We start from the raw sequence: 17624 nt of genomic DNA, 5'->3' as shown, positions 1-17624 counted from the left end.
CACAGAAAGCTCAACAGACTCAAAATTACAAGGATGAAACTGAGATAAAATTAGATTTGTAATACAGAAGGAATTTGATTATTTCCTGTTATTGTCACCAACTGGGCTTATTTTCTGATCTCTGTTGTTTCCTCATCAAAAAACTTACCTGGAGTCGTGTTTTGTTTCATTCACACTAGTTTAACCCAGCATATTTAAGCTGTGGTGTTCTTCTCTCAAACTATAAACACTCTATTCCACCTTGTGATGTCATGTGGTAATACAGGAAGTGCCCCACTGTGTCTTTAAACTCTGTATTTGGATGATTTCAGCCCAAGAATTGCCCATGTCTACTGAATTAAAGGTAAAGGGTAGCTGTTTGATTGAAAACTACCACTATGTGACATCACAAGGTGGAACAGGGCATTTTGAGCTTTGCAGATGTAGGCAGACTAATAATAATTCCTCAAACAAGTGTGAATGAAACAAAACACAACCCCCAAGTATGTTTTTGAGGAGGTAACAACATCCTAACATGGCTTAAAGCTCCTCATTTTAAATAAGGAATGTATAATTATATAAACGAGTCTTTTACAAAACATGCCCGAGCAAATTTGAAGTGTACACAAAGTTAAGTCCTGGCTTGTTATGTGAGGTCAGGACAAACCAAACAAATGTCTGTATCATTGTGTTACCTGCATGTTATATAACTGAGTGTATTTACATGGCAAACACAGACCCACAATGTATAACAATAGCAAGGTACAAGACCAAGGTCAACGTTTTAGTCAACAAGAACATCATGACCAGGTACAGGAGACACATTTTAATTAGAACAGTAATGTATCCGTTGAAACTGTCTTATTTTTGTGTGTACAGTTGCTAAGGACTGACCCGAAACAGCTTCCTGCACTCTTGGATCATGTGGGTCAGGCCGTGAGTGGCAGCCAGGTTCTCATTCAGGTCCCTCTGGTCCGGTTTCCCCAGATTCTGCTTCCTGTTCATCACCCTTCAATCACAAAAGGAAAAAAAAAAACTAGTACAAACCTTTATTAAGTGTGACACAGAAATGGAATAAAACAGCTAATTGATACTTTACCAGGGTGAGAAGAATTTCAAAATAAAAAACTGGTAAAAAAAAAAAGTTTGGTGGTTGGTAATAATAAAATTGTGAAATTAGTCCGTAATTAAGGAAAATTGTTATGCAAAGACATACATATGAGTCAGTATAGTCACATTTTCTTTGTGTTTTGGTTGTTTTAAACAGATTTTTTTGTATTTTACCTAAACAAATGACAAGTTATGCCTCTCCTTACTGTTGGCAGGGATCAAATGATCAAAAATAGGGATACCTGGGACAATTCTTATATAAAACTGGGACAAACTGGGACTGGTTTTGGATAAATCTGCTGGCACAGGGGACATAGGGTTCAAAAGTGGGACTGTCCGTCTGGTCATCCTATACTTTACAGCTGATTTGATGAACGTTCCCTAGGGATGTGATACTAACTGGAGGCTCTGATCTGTCTGGTGCTGATAAACAAATAAGTCTCTCTCAAATAACATTACAGTCACAAGTTACTTAGCATTAGCAGACAGTTTTTCAGTTAGTCACGCTAATTTTTTTGTAGAAAATTGTTGTTGAAAACACCTCGACAGCACCATGAACGCTCATATTGATCACAGGCTTCTGAAAATGTGTTGTTTGAATCCATTTTGTATTTTTTCTTGAGCTTTTTTGGCTGTATTTGTTAATGTGTGCACTGTGTCACCATGAAATTGAACATTCTGCCATATACATACATGCAAAACACCCCACAAGACTGTGATCTTAATCCATTATGTGAGTTGTCCTATGCAGTGTATTGTATGTTTCCAGTCTAGGGTGACCAGACGTCCCTATTTCTCCGGGACAGTCCCAGGTTTGAGCCCCGTGTCCCCTGTCCGAGCAGATTTATCCAAAACCATTGATTTGTACCAGTTTTATACAAGAAATGCTCCAAGCGTTCCTATTTTTGACCAATCTGAAACCTGCCAACAGTACAGAGAGGCATACATTGTCATTTATTTAGGTAAAATACAGAAAAGCTGCTTTAAAATGACCAAAACCAAAGAAAATGTGACTATACAGACATAACAATTTTCCTTAATTACACACTCACTTTACAATTTTATTATTACCAACTCAAATCAGGGATGTCCCAGATTTTTATTTTGAAAATCGGGTCACCCTAGTCTTATATCTTAATTTGTTTTAACATTATTAGTTCTAAAAAGTTTTTAGCTAAGAAATTCATGTATTTGTCTAAATGTATGCTCCTGTATTCTTGATTTAGAAAGGATTCCCTCCAAAAACTGGGACTTTCCTGTGGTTAAATAAAGTTTAAATAAAAATAAAATCAAAATCTTACTTTTATACAATGAAAACAAAGCCACATTAATTTCATGTGAATGTGGTATCAACAATATGGACATGTTTATGTAACCTTTACATTTGGGCTATCTGTTTCTCATCCTCCCTGCTCTTCCCTTTCCCTCCTCTATCTACAATATCCTGTCCTTTTGTTTTCTTAGTGCTGTTTTCCTGTTTTTATGAGATTGAACATAAAACATATTGCGTATTACATAAGGTACTCCCTCCACATCCCTTTTTATTCTTTTACAAGTTGGATTCAGGTGTATGCCTGTCACAATAACACATTTTGAAGTGTGATATAATGCTGAAGGAAATATAGACGATGAACTTACTTACGACCTCTTGTACAGCTGAGATATTTTTATTACTTAATTCTATTGTATTTAATTTTTACTTGTACATATACAGTTACATAATTATGCCTTATTTGACACCAGTCTTATGATATTTTTGCAATTTATTTAGAATTTATTATTACCATTTATATGTTTTCTGTTTGTTATTGTGATGTGTGAGCTACTGTTGTCCAAATAATTCCTCTTGTGGATCGATAAAGTTTGTCTAATTCTAAGTCTAACATTGAAACTAATTTATGGAACTGACACAATAACCCACCAGCAGATTTAAAGGTGCACTGCGCAACTTTTCTTCTGGTCTCCATAGTGATGTTATTCCTGGGATGTTCCACAGTATGGCATTAAACAAATTAATCTTGTATTTATTAAATTACAAGTGTTTTTATTTCTTGAAACTACAGCAAAAACATGCATTGTTTCTCCAAAGATCTGACCTGTAGTTTGGCTTAGTGATGTGGCCTGGAGATAGTTAAATTAAATGCCATACTGTAGAACATTTCAGGTAAAAAAAAAAATAACGTGGAGTGAAGCAGGTGGAGAATGTTACACAGTGCACCTTTAAGACACAAAAACTATTCTAATTCTACAAAATATTTCAAAAACAGGAGCTGGAAATTCATAAAATGGAGTCATAGAAGTTCAAATCTTATAACAAAGCCAAAAAATAATCAATAATGTACCAGTAAAGAAATTATTCACATGATAAATCTTGAGAACAGCAAAAAATATTGTTCCATCTAACATATATTGAACGATAAGTTGATTATTGTGACTATTCGGACACTCACCGTGGCGAGGAGCTCTCTTTGCGTCGTAGCGTGTTGAGGTGGAACAGGGACGGGGCCAGGCACACGGCTAAGTTTGTGGGGGTCATCTGATTTTCCGTTACATTTGCGGTCACGTCACTAAGGAAACACAGCAAACTCCGCAGCGCCTCCCTGTTTTCGTCAGGTAAAAGCAGGACAGCGGCACGTGCAGCCTGAAGACGGAGCTCCTTGGGCATGTCTGTGGGACAGATGGAAAATGTTATAAAAATATTATTATTAGAAAGTTATAAACAACGAGAACAGCCTACTTGAAGATATCTGCTTTGTCTCCAGTGTTTGACTTTACCAATGATGCGATTCTGTTATGTAACGGTACACACACGACAACACTGCAGGCTATGCTTCATATAAAAGGCTTTTGGGTTAAATCTTGTATAAACACTGTTGTGAGTTATGATGGCAGGTATGTCAATAAGAGTTCTATGGGAAAAGAAATAATAAATCCATGTGTTTTAGCACTGCTGCCATGGCAAGTAACAATCAACAAAATATTATATAATTTTAATGATCAAAAGTACTCAAAATGGCACTCAAAAACACAAAGCTGAAACCTAGATAGGACAGTACTGACAAACATCTAGTTATGGAAGTACAACCCTTATTCCGACATACCGCCACTCCGACATTCCGTCATTCCGACAACCCCCCATTCCAACATACCCCCAATCCGACACCATTTATGTCGCCATTCTGACAACCTACTCATAGTTTTGAGCATCACATTTTTTGCCTTGTATACGCCACGTGGACCGTGTCTTCTTGCATACACTACGTGGGCCATGCCTCTAAACCAGAACTAAAACCAGGATTAAAACCAGGTCTAAACCAGGACTAAACCAGGTCTAAATCAGTCCATGAAAATCCCAAAAAGAGCTCCGCTGCAACTTAATAATTATTGTGTGTTGGAGTAGTGGAATTTTGAAGAAAAAGCTAAAGTGCCACCACTCCAACCAAGGAAAAACAAAAATGTTGGAGTGCAGGGACGTTTGATAAAAATTGGAAATGCCGCCACTCCGACAATTAAACATCAATGTAGGAGTGGCAGGCAATAACATGTCAGTCACAGTTCTATGGTGAAAAAACACTTCATTTTAATATCAATAATTAGGGATTTAACAATATTCAAATCTCATGATACAATATTATCACAATATTCAGTTCACGGTATGATATTTATTACAATATTTTGGAGAGGCTTTTAAAATACCTTGGTGTGAATAATTACTGTCATAATCCCAAGAATTAAAGCAATAAACATATTACTTCATGTTGTATACAATGAAATTAATCATGGGATATGTAGTTCCCTATATGTATTAACTATTGCTACTATAAAACCATGCATTTAAGTGAAGGAACTTGTAATTCCACATATTGTGAAATCTCCCGATATTATTTTGAGACTTCTGAAGATACAATATCACAATATTTCAGATATTTCAGTTTTAGAGTGATAAGAAATTAGCACTTTTACCATAGCAATTAACAATTAACAAAATATTATGTAATTTGAATGGTCAAAAGTACTAAAAATGGAAAGAAGGAATATGAACTCTAGTATAAATATACATTTTCATTATGTTTAAAAGTGTAAATTGATTTGGTTTTCTTACACTGATAGATCTGGAGGAAGGTCTCAGAGAGTTTGCTCGTGAGCAGAGGCTCTGGCAGGTCTCTGAAGTACTGTTTGAGCATATCAGCCACATCGTACGCAGACTGGCCCTCGTAGTTGACTCCGCCCCCATCTGCTCCACTGGCCTCGTTCATCTGCCGCAAAGCCTGGATGCGAGATTTCACCCCAGATTTTCGGAAGAGACCCACCTGGACAGAGGACAAAATGGATTTAAAAATTCGCCTACGCATCAAAATCTTACATTAAAGAGTCTATATTATGATATTTTCTGATCTACTGTATGTTCTAATGTTTTCTCATCCAAAACTTACTTGAAGTTGTGTTTTGTTTCATTCACACATGTTTAACACACAAACTTTGCATATTTATCTCTCAAACGGAAAATTAAATCAATCAAACGTGTAAATTAAACAAAACATTATAACATTATATTATAACACGGCTTAAAACTCACAAGAATCTATTTTGCATAATGTAGGACCTCAAACTACTGCAACATATTAGGCAGACACTGGTTTTTAGTTACATTTTCCAGGCCTGTCAACTTGAATAAAACTAGGAAGAAAACTACTGCAAGAGACAAGTACGGACTGTCCCAGGAACACACTCAGATTGTATCACATTTTTCCATTTCTTATGTAAGTAAAAAATACATTAACTTCTTACGCAACTTCCAGCAACTTATAGGAGGAGGATCTTTTTATTATCTTTAAACAGCACTGAATGACAGGCAAATGGGCACAGATTTCCACAGTCAAATGCCAAAGTACACATAAATCTCTCTTACTCATTTAAAGGGCCCATAGTACGCTATTTTAAAAACATACCCGGAGTTGTGTTTTGTTTCATGCTTAAGACACAAACCCCTGCATATTTTCAAACAGAAAACAGTCTAAACTAAAGGTAAAAGGTAGCTGTCAACCTGAAAACTACCACAGAACAGACCATTTTTAGCTTTGGAGACATAAACAGATGAATAAAAAGGGATTACTCAAACATGTGAATGAAACAAAACACAACTCCAGTTCAGTTTTTGAGAAGGTAACAACATCCTAACATGGCTTAAAGCTCACAAGAGTCAATTATGTGTAATTTGTGTGACTTTTAAACGGTTGATGGTTGAATTACCTGGTCAAGGCAGTGGTTGCGTAGGTAGCGCATGGCCTGCTGGATTCCTTGAGGGAGGGGCTGTCCTGTCCGCTGTACAATAACTTGTAATGGCACACCGAACACATTCCTGTCTTTGTAGTCGCGCACCTTGATTCTCTTCATGAACTTTGGCACAGCCCTGATTTAAAAAAACAAGACAAGAGTACATCAATAACAATGTAAGTGTTAGGTTTAAAAGAACAATAGGTTTTAGAATTTGATGGTGATCTCAGGTGGTGGGCAGGGGGCTATATAACTCTACGAAGGTTTTGCTGTTTTTGGAAGAAATCAGGGTCACCATTTATTTGCTTCACACTGTGGTCTTAAAGTCATCAGTCTCCTGCATTGCTTCAGTTACAGGTGTTTTTATTACTCAGAAAACCTTGAAAAGCATACATTTGTACTGTAAAACCCAATTTATGGCCGTGCGTCAAATCGTCACCTCTGAAATTTTCTAACTACGCGTTGAAAAGAAACAGACATCAAGGAAAGCGATGCAGACAATAAAGGCTGTGATTGGTCCTTTCTACATACCGCTCTACATACATTTCTGGTACTCCGCTTTCCCGCTTCATTTTGTAAACACGAACGCTATTTTTAAATCCTAGCCTCAAAGCGTTGTGGCGGTGAATTACTTCGCGGCGCATGGACCTTGACGCAGATCCGTAAATCAAAAACGATGGCGACAAGGCGACAGTGTGTGTTGAGTCGACGCAGAACTATAACCTTAAGTGGGCTTGCCTCTCCACAAATATGACCTGTAAATTGGGATTCTTTATGGAGATAGATACGTTTAATGCCATACTGTGAAACATCTTGATGAAGACAAGCATATGGGAACCCTCTACCAGTAAACATAAACAGTGCACAGTGTTTTAAGATGCACAAATGTTGAACCTTATCATTATTTGTTGGGGATTGGTGAACTCATGAGAAAAAAGCATTATAACATACTGTAGATTAAAAATAGCCTAATATGGTTCCTTTAAACTATATGGGCTGAAGGATGTTGTGAGGTACACCCAGTTATGTGTTTTATGAGTGTGTCAGCCGGAAGCCAGGTTGAAGAAGAAGCCTGTCTCCAACTTTATGAGGGGCGGATAAACAGGGTTAGGGGGTAAAGCGTGTATTCTAGCTCTTTAAAATGACTGGTCCCAACCTCTTTGTACAATCCACACTTGAGTATTTGTAGTGTGTGCGGCTGGCAAAAATACAACTCCAGCCAAAAAGCAGAAGCACGAACAGATCTGGCGCCCACACATTCGTAGCTATGTTCTTGGGTGTGAATAGTACGAGATCTTGTGCGTGTCTTAGGACAAGTCCGTCTTTGTAAATGGAAAGTGCTTCTCGGGGGTGCAGTTTGGAAAAATGAAAAAGGAGCACATTATGATCACAGTCCGGAATGTTGGATATGTGTGGGCCTTCAGCAAAGCAACAAGCAGCCTCTGTGTTTGAGAGAGTCCAGGCCTGTCATAAGACTGTCATAACCCGGTCTGTTCCAGCTCTGGCCTCGGGTACAGCGTAAAAACAGCACGGAATTTCAATCTTGCTTTCACTTTTTTGGGAGTAGGGATGGCATACTATCAAATATGAGTTGTTATTGAGAGACTATTGAAGATTTTACACTTACAACTTTGATACCAAACAACAGTGAAATCGATGACAGTTCTTTTAAAGGTGTGCTATGTAACTTTTCTGATGAAGGGACCGCCTGCCACCTATTTGTTTCCATGGAGATGTTAATGCATTGCCTAGCCCTAGATTGTTCCACAGGATGGCATTAAGGCTACATTTACACATAGCCGGGTATGTTGAGAATCGTATATTTCCTACCCTCCGTTTTCCAAAATAACATCATAGCATCGTTTTAAAAAAAGTTTTTGTTTACATCAACCCACAATAATAAGCCATCAAGTGCCATCATAACTACGCCAAGCCTATGCACGGCACCTGTAAGCTGTGGCATTTATTTAATTTGCTTTCATGATCATCATCATCATAGCAAAAGGTAAACACTGGTCACACTTTTGGCGCATTGGCTGCCTAAAACTTCACTTTACATGCAAACGCGAAACTGTAGTTCTCCAGAATCTCCACTCTAGCCGGAGTTTTTAGAAAGATTCATTTTCAAAAGTGAATTCGCAGTTTGCGTGTAAAAGACGGGCACATACGAAGGTAAATGTCTCCGTTTTTAAAAATACTCGTGTACGTGTAAACGGGGTCTAAACATACATATCTCAATTTAACCAAGTTGGTGGTACCTCCAGACCATGTTAGAGGTCAGATTTTTGGAGATTGGACCCCACTCACAGTAAAATGCAATAATAATAAAATAAAATCAAAATACAAAGGTTTAATGCCATATTGAGCTGTAAAGCTGTAACATCTCAGTGCAGACTATACTGCCTTGTGAACCCTCCACCAGAAAAGTTACAAAGTGCACCTTGGCAAATGACATAAACATAAAACACATTTACATTTTGGTGTATTTTTTTTTTTGGCTACACATTGAATTGATTTAAAGGTTCACTATGTAACTTTAAGGTTGGGGGTCAGCCAACTTCTTGTTTTGATGGAAATGTCATTGGAAGGTTCCACAGTATGGCATTAAACATACAGTATGTACCTTACATTTATCTACAAAAACAGGCGGTGACAGACCCGACACCAGAAATATTGCAAAGCACCTTTGATTTAAATAACATTGTGACTTATTTTATTATGTTTCAGTTCATTCAGTTATATTTTGACTTGAATAATAACAATTATATATTAACCAAATAACCTTGACATTCATATTTGTCAGGAAACACTATTGATCCAGTCTGAACAAACAAGGGCATCTAAGTGGGTAAAAGGTAGCTGGAAGAGTAATTGTCAAGGGCAGATTTCTCCAGCTCCAGTAACACCGTGCGTGTGAATGGTCAGGATTGCCCGGTTGGAAGAGAAAAAAAAAGACAATATAGACCCTTCCCAGTAATTATGGGCCTGGGAAAAGAATGTGAAACCCAACCTCTGCGGACAGCCGTCAGCGAGCCACACAACAACCTGCAGATGGAGGGGATCGAGACAGTGGGATGGGGGCTAATCGCTGGGCACATGGATTAACTCGAGTGGTGTTATTTACAACGAACACTTTGAGTAACAGTGCACTAAAGCCAAATTGTCTGTCAATATAAAGCAATGGAAAATACAAGGACCACTGTAATTTCTGCCTAAATCCAAAATTTTCCATATCCGTCACAACACTGGTGGATATCTAAGAACAGGAATACCAAGTTAAAGGAGATGCCCATCAGATGACCATCTACCAAAAAAGTAAAGTAACATAGTACAACTTTAAGGTTACGTTTAGACCACGGGGCTTAATGCTCAATACGGATTTTTGTGTGAAATCAGATTTTTTGCAAGGTCTTTCACATTTCCAATTAAATGCGACTTGTTCGTGATCTCCAGTGTGAACTTTAAACGCCCCAAAAGTGTCTCGCATGCGCACTGGAGGACACGACAACGTCACACACAGCGAGAGTGCTCAGTGTTTACGGAAGTCGCCTAAACGCTGGGCTTGTCTCCCAAAATACGGCTCAGTTCTTGTAAAATGGACAGGTTACACGTCCACGCTCACAGGCAACCAATTCTGATGAGGCCCCTCCAATTTGGCCTGAATATAGCGATCTCCCCAAATATATATAAACTCACTAACTTTGCTTTCTCTCCATTAACTAGACTCTGAGTCTGACATGTGGGTAGGATGAATGCGACCTGACTGTTCAGACTGAAGTCGCATGTCAAAAGATTGGATATGTTTCGGTTTTAGGAGCACATATCTGGGTCACATTTGAAAAAAAATCGGATCTGTGTCATTCAGACTGTCATTAAAAGATCAGATACAGGAGCATAGGGGCGAAAAAATCGAATTTGGGTCACTTCAGGCTGCAGTCTGAACGTAGCCTAAGAGTTGTTGGACTTGAATGAACTGCTTTTTAGAAATTATTGCAAATGTATGTGTATAAATTGAGAATACTATTGCTGACCTTTAACAATATTTTCTGTGCTTTTTATGCTTTTTATTCTTTGTACCCACCAGCTAAATCCGTGTTTGTTGGTTGGGGTGTGCTTCTCCAGGAGGGCCGTGAGCTGGAGCAGGGAGAGCTTCTGCAGCAGGTTCATCTGAAGAACAGACTGGCAGCTGATCTGGAGCTGAGCCGAGGCCACACTGGGACGATGGGAGTTCTGGAAGCTGGGCCAACGCAGCTTTTGGGGTCTGGAAGGGCAAAGGAAATTGAGATGTGAACATTTGGGGAAAATAAAAGTGAGAGAAGCTACACTGTGTGCGTCATATCTTTGTGTATGGACAAACATGATGCAAATGCAGCCACACACATTGTCCTGTAGTTTTATTTACCAGTGATCAGACTAGAGGATTAGATGGATTTGCGTACACACCAATCAGGGGCTAAAAAATGCATGCCTTTCAAATAAAAGACTTTCCCCTCGCAGATTCTTGGAGCAACAGCAACAGTCCCCTTGGAAACAGAGAGGCATTCCAGAGCCTTCTGGAGCATTACGTAAGGAGAGGAGTCTCAGCGTGCCCCTGTGTCCTGCGCCGTCACTTTCTATACATACTCTTTGTTTGCTAAACCATGGCATTGTCTCATGTGTGGGTTTAGATTTAAAAGATTTGAAGCTGTGATTTAAATATGCAAGGAATTTTCACAACAAACAAACACTTTTCAACAATAGTGAGACAAATTCCTTTCACTTTGCCAGGATGTATCAAGACAGGTTTGATACAGGATGTTTATTTTTCAAAAATGGCATTGTCTCCTTTGTGGGTTAAGATTTAAAAGATTTAAAGTTGGAGTTTAAATATGCGTGGAATTTCACCACAAACAAATACTTTGCAACGACAATGAGACAAATTCTCATCACTTCACTGCCTAAATTTATCAAGACTAGTTTGATAAGATGTTTTCACCTTTTTTATCTTTTACTGCAGTCTTCATGGCCAAAGATTCTATCTCTAAATCAGATTTTTTTTTTTTTTAAAGAATATTAAATTAGCTCAATTAAGTGACAAAATAATACCTGCCATAAACCTAAAAATATATATAAAAAAATTATTCCATTCTAATTCCATCTTTTCAGAACAATGCATTTTAAGCTCATATATTGAAGGTGCACTCTGTAACTTTGTGGTTGGGTGTCTGTCACCTGCTAGTTTCTATGGAAATGTGCCTCGCATGTTCCACAGTATGATAGTGAACATCCACCTGTAATTGAATAAATGTAATTCAATTACAGGTGGATTTATAGCTCAAAAATCAAGCATTCTGATAGTGAGCGGGTTGTCTCTCCACAGATCTGACCTGTAACTTGATTTGGTTTTGTCTCCAAGAAGATAGAAAGGTTTAATACCATACTGTGAAACATTCTAGACAAAGCCAAAAAAGTTACACAATGCACCTTTAACCACATACAACCATACACCTGTTTGATTTGCTCACCTGCTGGTCCGTGTCAGCGATGCTCCCACTCCAGAGTCCCTTCTCTCTCTCATCCCCTCTTCTCCTTCTCCCAGTGGGTTCCCAGTGCTGTCCTGGTCACTCCCGTTCTCCGTCTCCTCCAGGCGGTTCTGCAGAGGGGACGATGGACACGGAGAGGCCGAGTCCAGGGCTGAGTCTGAGTCTTCCTCTTCATCTTCCTCCTCCTCGTCCTCCTCACCTGCCACAGCCTCTGACCAAGCGTTAACAAAGCGCTCCTCTAGTTTGTCCTCCTCCTCTGCGTCCTCGGTGTACGGGACATTGTCATAAAAGCTGAGCCGGCTGCTGTCCACAGATCCAGAGGAGCCTCGGCGCTGACGTCTGCTTTGTCGACCTCTGAGGATCACAGAATTGCCATTTTCGTTTTTGTTGTTATTGTTACGAGAGGTGCTGTCGTGCAAGGCTTTGGGGAATGTTCCAGGCTTGTGCCCCTCTGGTAGATAAAAGAAGATCATGCCATCCTCTTCCTCCTCCTCCTCCTCTTCCTCCTCCACACTGGGACTGTGATCAGGGACGGTACAATTATTCCTGCGGTTCTGCTCATCTACAGTCATTTTTGAGCTTGTGTGACAGGGCACGGGGGGAGCAGATTTGGGAGGTGGTGTGGGCTGTCGTTCTGAACCTTGTTGATACACACTGAAAGGATCAAACCCCTCTAAATACATGCCCCCTCTCTTACCAGTGCCAGCCGCAGTACTGTGACTGCGAGCACGGGTCACAGGGCTGGGCGTGCTCACTGCGCTCCCTGCTGGCCTCTGATTGGCTGCTGCCGGTGCTGCCAGTGCTGCCATTACTGGTCTGAGTGGAGTAGGACACTGTGCGGTTTCGGTTGAGGGTCATTGTTTGTGTGGGGTTGCGGTGGTGGTTGAGGTTCAGGTTAATACTGGAGATGTCGACACAGTTGAGTCTCCTGAGCTTGTCGTCATCCAGCCCCTCTTTGATGACTGGTCCACTGATCTCGATCTTAGCACCGCTGGGGTTGCTCTTCTTCTTCCTCTTGGAGGTGCTTCCACTGCGCAGACGCAGACTCTCCATCCTCTTCAGAAAGCTCTTTGCTCTGGATCGAGTGCTTTTATTGCTTCCTCTATCCAGACTCCCTCCCCGACCAGCCATGCCTGTTTTCACGTCAAAGGTAAAATGTCCAAGTGTTTCCAGAGGTGACGGGGGCATGCCATCAGACAGAGAGTCCTCATTGGCACAGCCTGAGCCTGTGCCCGAGGAGGAGCACATACTGGCCACAGAGCTGGCTCGTGTGGCCCCGGTGGGCACAGGCTCAGTGAGGGTGGTGAGGTGGCTCTTGTCCTCTGCTCTGCATCCGCTGCCACTGCTGTGGATGGAGCCCACCTCAGGCTGCTCACTCAGGTCGGTCAGAACACTCGGAGCTGTTGCCTTCTCGCAGGAGCAGTTTGCCTTTCTGTGTACCCTGGTCTTTAGGAAACGGGGGGAGGGCGTCGTCCGTGTGGAGAGAGGAGAACACATCCAGCTCATCCATCCGGGACCAGCGTTTACTGTCCCTCTGAAAGGTCCAGCGACCACTGATGGCACAGGGCTCATCTTCATCAGAGTCTTCACTCTGAAAGAAAGTCAGTTTACATTTAAGGTTTTTAACTGTATATATATATGTAAAATATATATTTTACAGACCACAGATCTTGTGATCTCTTTCGCTCTGTGCACATGGGATTCACTCACAGACAACTGTATTTCCTAAAGGAGATCTTGTGGTCAAATCTATGACTGATGAAGCAAAGATACCATTGCTTAGTAAACAAGTCTGTGTGACTTCCTAAGCCACAAAGACAGATACCAAGAGCAGCCAATATACTGAGCCATGCTCCAGCACCAACACCCTGCACACTCCTCCCCCAGTGCAGTTAATGTATCTCAGGCCCTGGGGGGACTTCAGGAAATTCCATCATGACCCCTATAGCTCAAAAGGCAGCCGGCCAGACTGGGGTCACTCCCCACCTACCGTCTTTATCCAGACAGCACTTTGAGACTAGGCTCTTCTACACTGCAGCAGCTATACTCAAACAAGAGATACAAATAAAAGCCCTCAATTTTGAAACCTATGATTCTAGTTTGTCAGGTTGTTGTGACCGTCTTTAAAGTGAAAAACATTTCAGTAACAGTGTGTTCCTGTTTTATGGCTAACATTGAGTTCTGCCAAATGTTTCAGCTACTTGTTCTAGGTTTTATGGCAAAATTTTCAAATATTTGACGAATCTATAAATGAATCCTCATTTGTACTGTGCAAACTAAAGCACAAGAATCAAGAGTTGAATGTTTGAGAAAAGGGAATGTGAAGACAAGAAGATCAATGTATTCCTATCTGTCTATGGGAACTGACATTTGACAAAGACGGCACATAACCTCTGACTCTCTGCTGATTCCAGGTTTGAGGTGACACAGAGTGGGTCGCCCTGTTGAATGTTGACACACTGAACATGAATGTTTCTATGTAGAGTTAGAGGCTTTTACACAAATGAAGGTGATTAGGAGAAATTCTTGTCCCAGACACTGGAGTCAGTTTGGATCAGACTCACTCTTTCTAAGAAAGAGCTGCTTCTAACCTTCAAAGAAAAACTCAATAGTGTTGTGAAGCAAATGCTATCTGTTGATCTTTCAAATGAAGACACTGAAATGTCTTTGCATTTAAGGTTATGTAAAAGGTAGAATGTGTAATTTGTATTTATAGAGCGGGCTATTGCTTTGCCTGGAATGTTCCAGATTTTAGATGGAGACGAGCTGGTGGTGAATCTTGAGATGAGTAATTTCTAAAAAACACTGGTTGCAAAAAGGGAAGCAAAATGAAAGGGATAAAAGTTTAAACAATGACAACAGACTTGTCAGATGTGGTTATGATTCTGTGGTTAGAAGTAAGTGCTCAATTTGAGCGCACTTCCCTTAATTCTCATCATTAAAACAATTCTATTAAACATTTGTACAAAACCGTGTGTATGTAAGAAGGTTTAGGAGGAAGTCTTAGTCCACGGAGCCCTCTATAACTCACCTCCCTCCCCTTAGGGTCCTGACAGAGAGAAATAAACCCAACACCAACAGGTGCTTTGTCATTAAATAAGAAACAAAAACCTCATGTTTACCCTGTGGCCTGTCTCATTCTAGCACTTAGAAGATCCAATAAAAAAAGAGAGAGTAAGTGTGCTTACTCTTTTTCTTTGAGGCGATATCTCCAGTCTCATCAGTGCACACTTGTTCAAGGTGTTCAGGCGTCTGCAAACAAACAAACACAAAATCAGTAACATTAAAGATCTATGTTATAATGTTGTTTCCTCATCACAAACAAAGCTGAAGTTTTGTTATTTTATTCACACATGACACAAACACACAAACCTGCATATTTAGGCTGAGTTCTTCTCTCAAACAGAAAACAAACAAACACCAAATCAGTAACATTAAACAACAAAACACTACTTTCAACCCCTCTTTTGTAACCAGCGGGGAGTAACATGGGTGAGAAGTTGAAATACAAAACTACAGGAAGACTTAAAGAGTGATGGGGGAGCATCCAGGACAGCTAATGAGCTGGTGACGGATAATCCCCACATGAAGGGCAGTGGAGTAGAGTAGAGCAGAGGCCTGTCATGATAACACATTCTGAAGAGATGAAGATATTGCTGAAGTAACTATAGATACTAATTTATGCCACTGACACAACAACCCAAAAGCAGATTTAAAAGTACACTGTGTAACTTTTCTGGTGGAGGATCCATCACCTTCTTTTCTTCATCAAACAGTTCTATCGTACTTTTATTAAATTACAAATGGTTTTATAGCTCAAAAATACCTGGAAAAACAGGCAGGTATTCTGACTGCGAGTGGGATTGCCTCTCCACAGATCTGACCTGCAACTTAGTCCGGTTTGGTCTCCATTAAGATAGAAAGTTTTATACAATAGTGTGAAACTTTCCAGACAAAGCAATCACGTATCCATGGAGAAAAGCATTTGATGGACCCTCCATGAGAAAAGTTACACAATGCACATTTACATCTTATTGTATTTCCAAAAAATAACCAACATTTCCCAGTAGTGCCAAGAAAATGTACACATCTTTCATATATTGAAGCTGATATAGTAATTATCATGACAAGACTAGTACAGTAGTAGAACAGGAAAAGCTCCAAGAGAATGAATTGTGCTGGACGGAGCGGAAGGGGGCTATGGGAGGGGGCGTAGGGGTGTAGGGGGGTCTTATCCCCTTTGCCACCTGGACAAGAGGAGTGAGGCCCGGTCTTCCCTCTGGAGAGCTCTTAGGGGAGATCGAGTAACAATGGCGTGGAGAGGGGATGAGGAGTTTGGGGTGAAGGGGGGCAGGCGAGACAGAGGAGGGGCAAGGGGGGCCAGGACACCGAGATGATAGCTTTCAGATGTATAGAGGGACACCTGCTGTGGTTTATAACTCCTGAAAGCTGACTTTGATAAAAGAACTGAGTCTATTAAATAACCATTAGCCTCCCCCTCATATGCTAAATCATGAATGTTACTTGGGCACCAGACGGCTTCAAGAATGCTTTCGTAACTGTACTCCAAAAGAAAATACGCACATCTTTTTTGAAAACTATTTGAATTTAAATAATACATGAAAGAATAAATGACAAGTATATAGGTTTAATGGCATACAGTAAAAAAATTTAGGAATATTTTGGTGGGATTGGACTTCAATGACTATTGATGTCTAGTCCAGTTAATTTTGTGTGCTTTTTTTTAATATTATCTTGTGTGTAGAGGTCGGGAATGGGAGTTTTGTTTTATCATTTTATTTATTTTCATTTTTGTACTTGCAGTAAAAGACTGCACGCTGTTGATAACCTGGACCTGAGTACAGTGTTTCATTTCTTCGTTTTATACTGAAGTGACAAAAAAACTTCTGATTCTATTCTGTAAAATATTAAAATTAATTTAAAAATATATAATAGATCTGAGGTAGTTCTAATGAAGAAAGTATCTATAATGCATGATCTAGCTTTAACATGTAGCCTAAAGAGGCTTTAAAATATTACACCACTTCATAATGACTGAAAAGAAACGTTTAATTATCCCATGGTTAAAAAAAGTGAAAAGGTTCATGGCTCCAAGGTGCTTATCGCTGCATTCTTTTATCTCATTTCAAAGCAGGGCTGGTTTTGAAGTCATGCCCTGATGGCTGCATTTAAGGGGGAAACAAGAGATAGTATAGAAAGTGTGAGATTAGGAGGCATTGTACATGACATCAAAAGGGGTAGAGTACAAATGGGGCGTGTAGTTCACCTGCAGAGAGCTTCGATGGCATCACGATCCAGAAAATCATGATCTCTGGTGACGGAGCAGATGTCTATGGGAAACTGGGCATCTAAAAGACATTAAACAACATATTAAAGGTGATATCTTAATGAAGGTTTGACAGTGATATGACCAATGTGTGCCAATACCTAACCCAGACCCGCCACCCACTCAAACGCCCACCAGGCCCTTCCGTCCCACCTTCTCCCCCATATGGTCCCCATGAAAAGCTAAAAGAGGAAGTAGCGTCTTAGCCGAGCAAACAAACACAGCTGCAGCTTTCAGAGTGGGCAGGCAGGGGGGATGTGGAGCACACAGCACAAGCAGGGGACTGATTGAAGAATGACAATAGGTACTCCAGCGCTGCAGAGTTCCACTTCCTATGGTCCTTCTAGCTCTTTCTCTGTAATCCACTTCATTAACAGAAACACTTGTGCTCT

The 17624-nt window shown here is 40.2% G+C and overlaps 1 protein-coding gene across 1 annotated transcript in view; it reads right to left on the bottom strand.

The window, feature by feature from the left end:
* Nucleotides 1–17624, bottom strand: part of dlc1 (DLC1 Rho GTPase activating protein) — a 128029-nt gene that overhangs the window by 4897 nt on the left and 105508 nt on the right. Inside the window, 10 exon segments of the mRNA XM_055158096.1 lie at nt 874–988; nt 3540–3756; nt 5192–5399; nt 6340–6499; nt 10445–10624; nt 11868–12650; nt 12652–13281; nt 13283–13476; nt 15074–15137; nt 17173–17254. Of these exon segments, the coding sequence (XP_055014071.1) occupies nt 874–988; nt 3540–3756; nt 5192–5399; nt 6340–6499; nt 10445–10624; nt 11868–12650; nt 12652–13281; nt 13283–13476; nt 15074–15137; nt 17173–17254 (2633 nt within the window).

Source organism: Boleophthalmus pectinirostris, unplaced genomic scaffold, assembly GCF_026225935.1.
Source record: "Boleophthalmus pectinirostris isolate CB_2022bp ecotype Guang Dong unplaced genomic scaffold, ASM2622593v1 HiC_scaffold_22, whole genome shotgun sequence".
NCBI classification, from domain to species: domain Eukaryota; kingdom Metazoa; phylum Chordata; class Actinopteri; order Gobiiformes; family Gobiidae; genus Boleophthalmus; species Boleophthalmus pectinirostris.
Note: the sequence above shows the minus strand (reverse complement) of the source record. Positions and strands in the feature narration are given on the sequence as shown.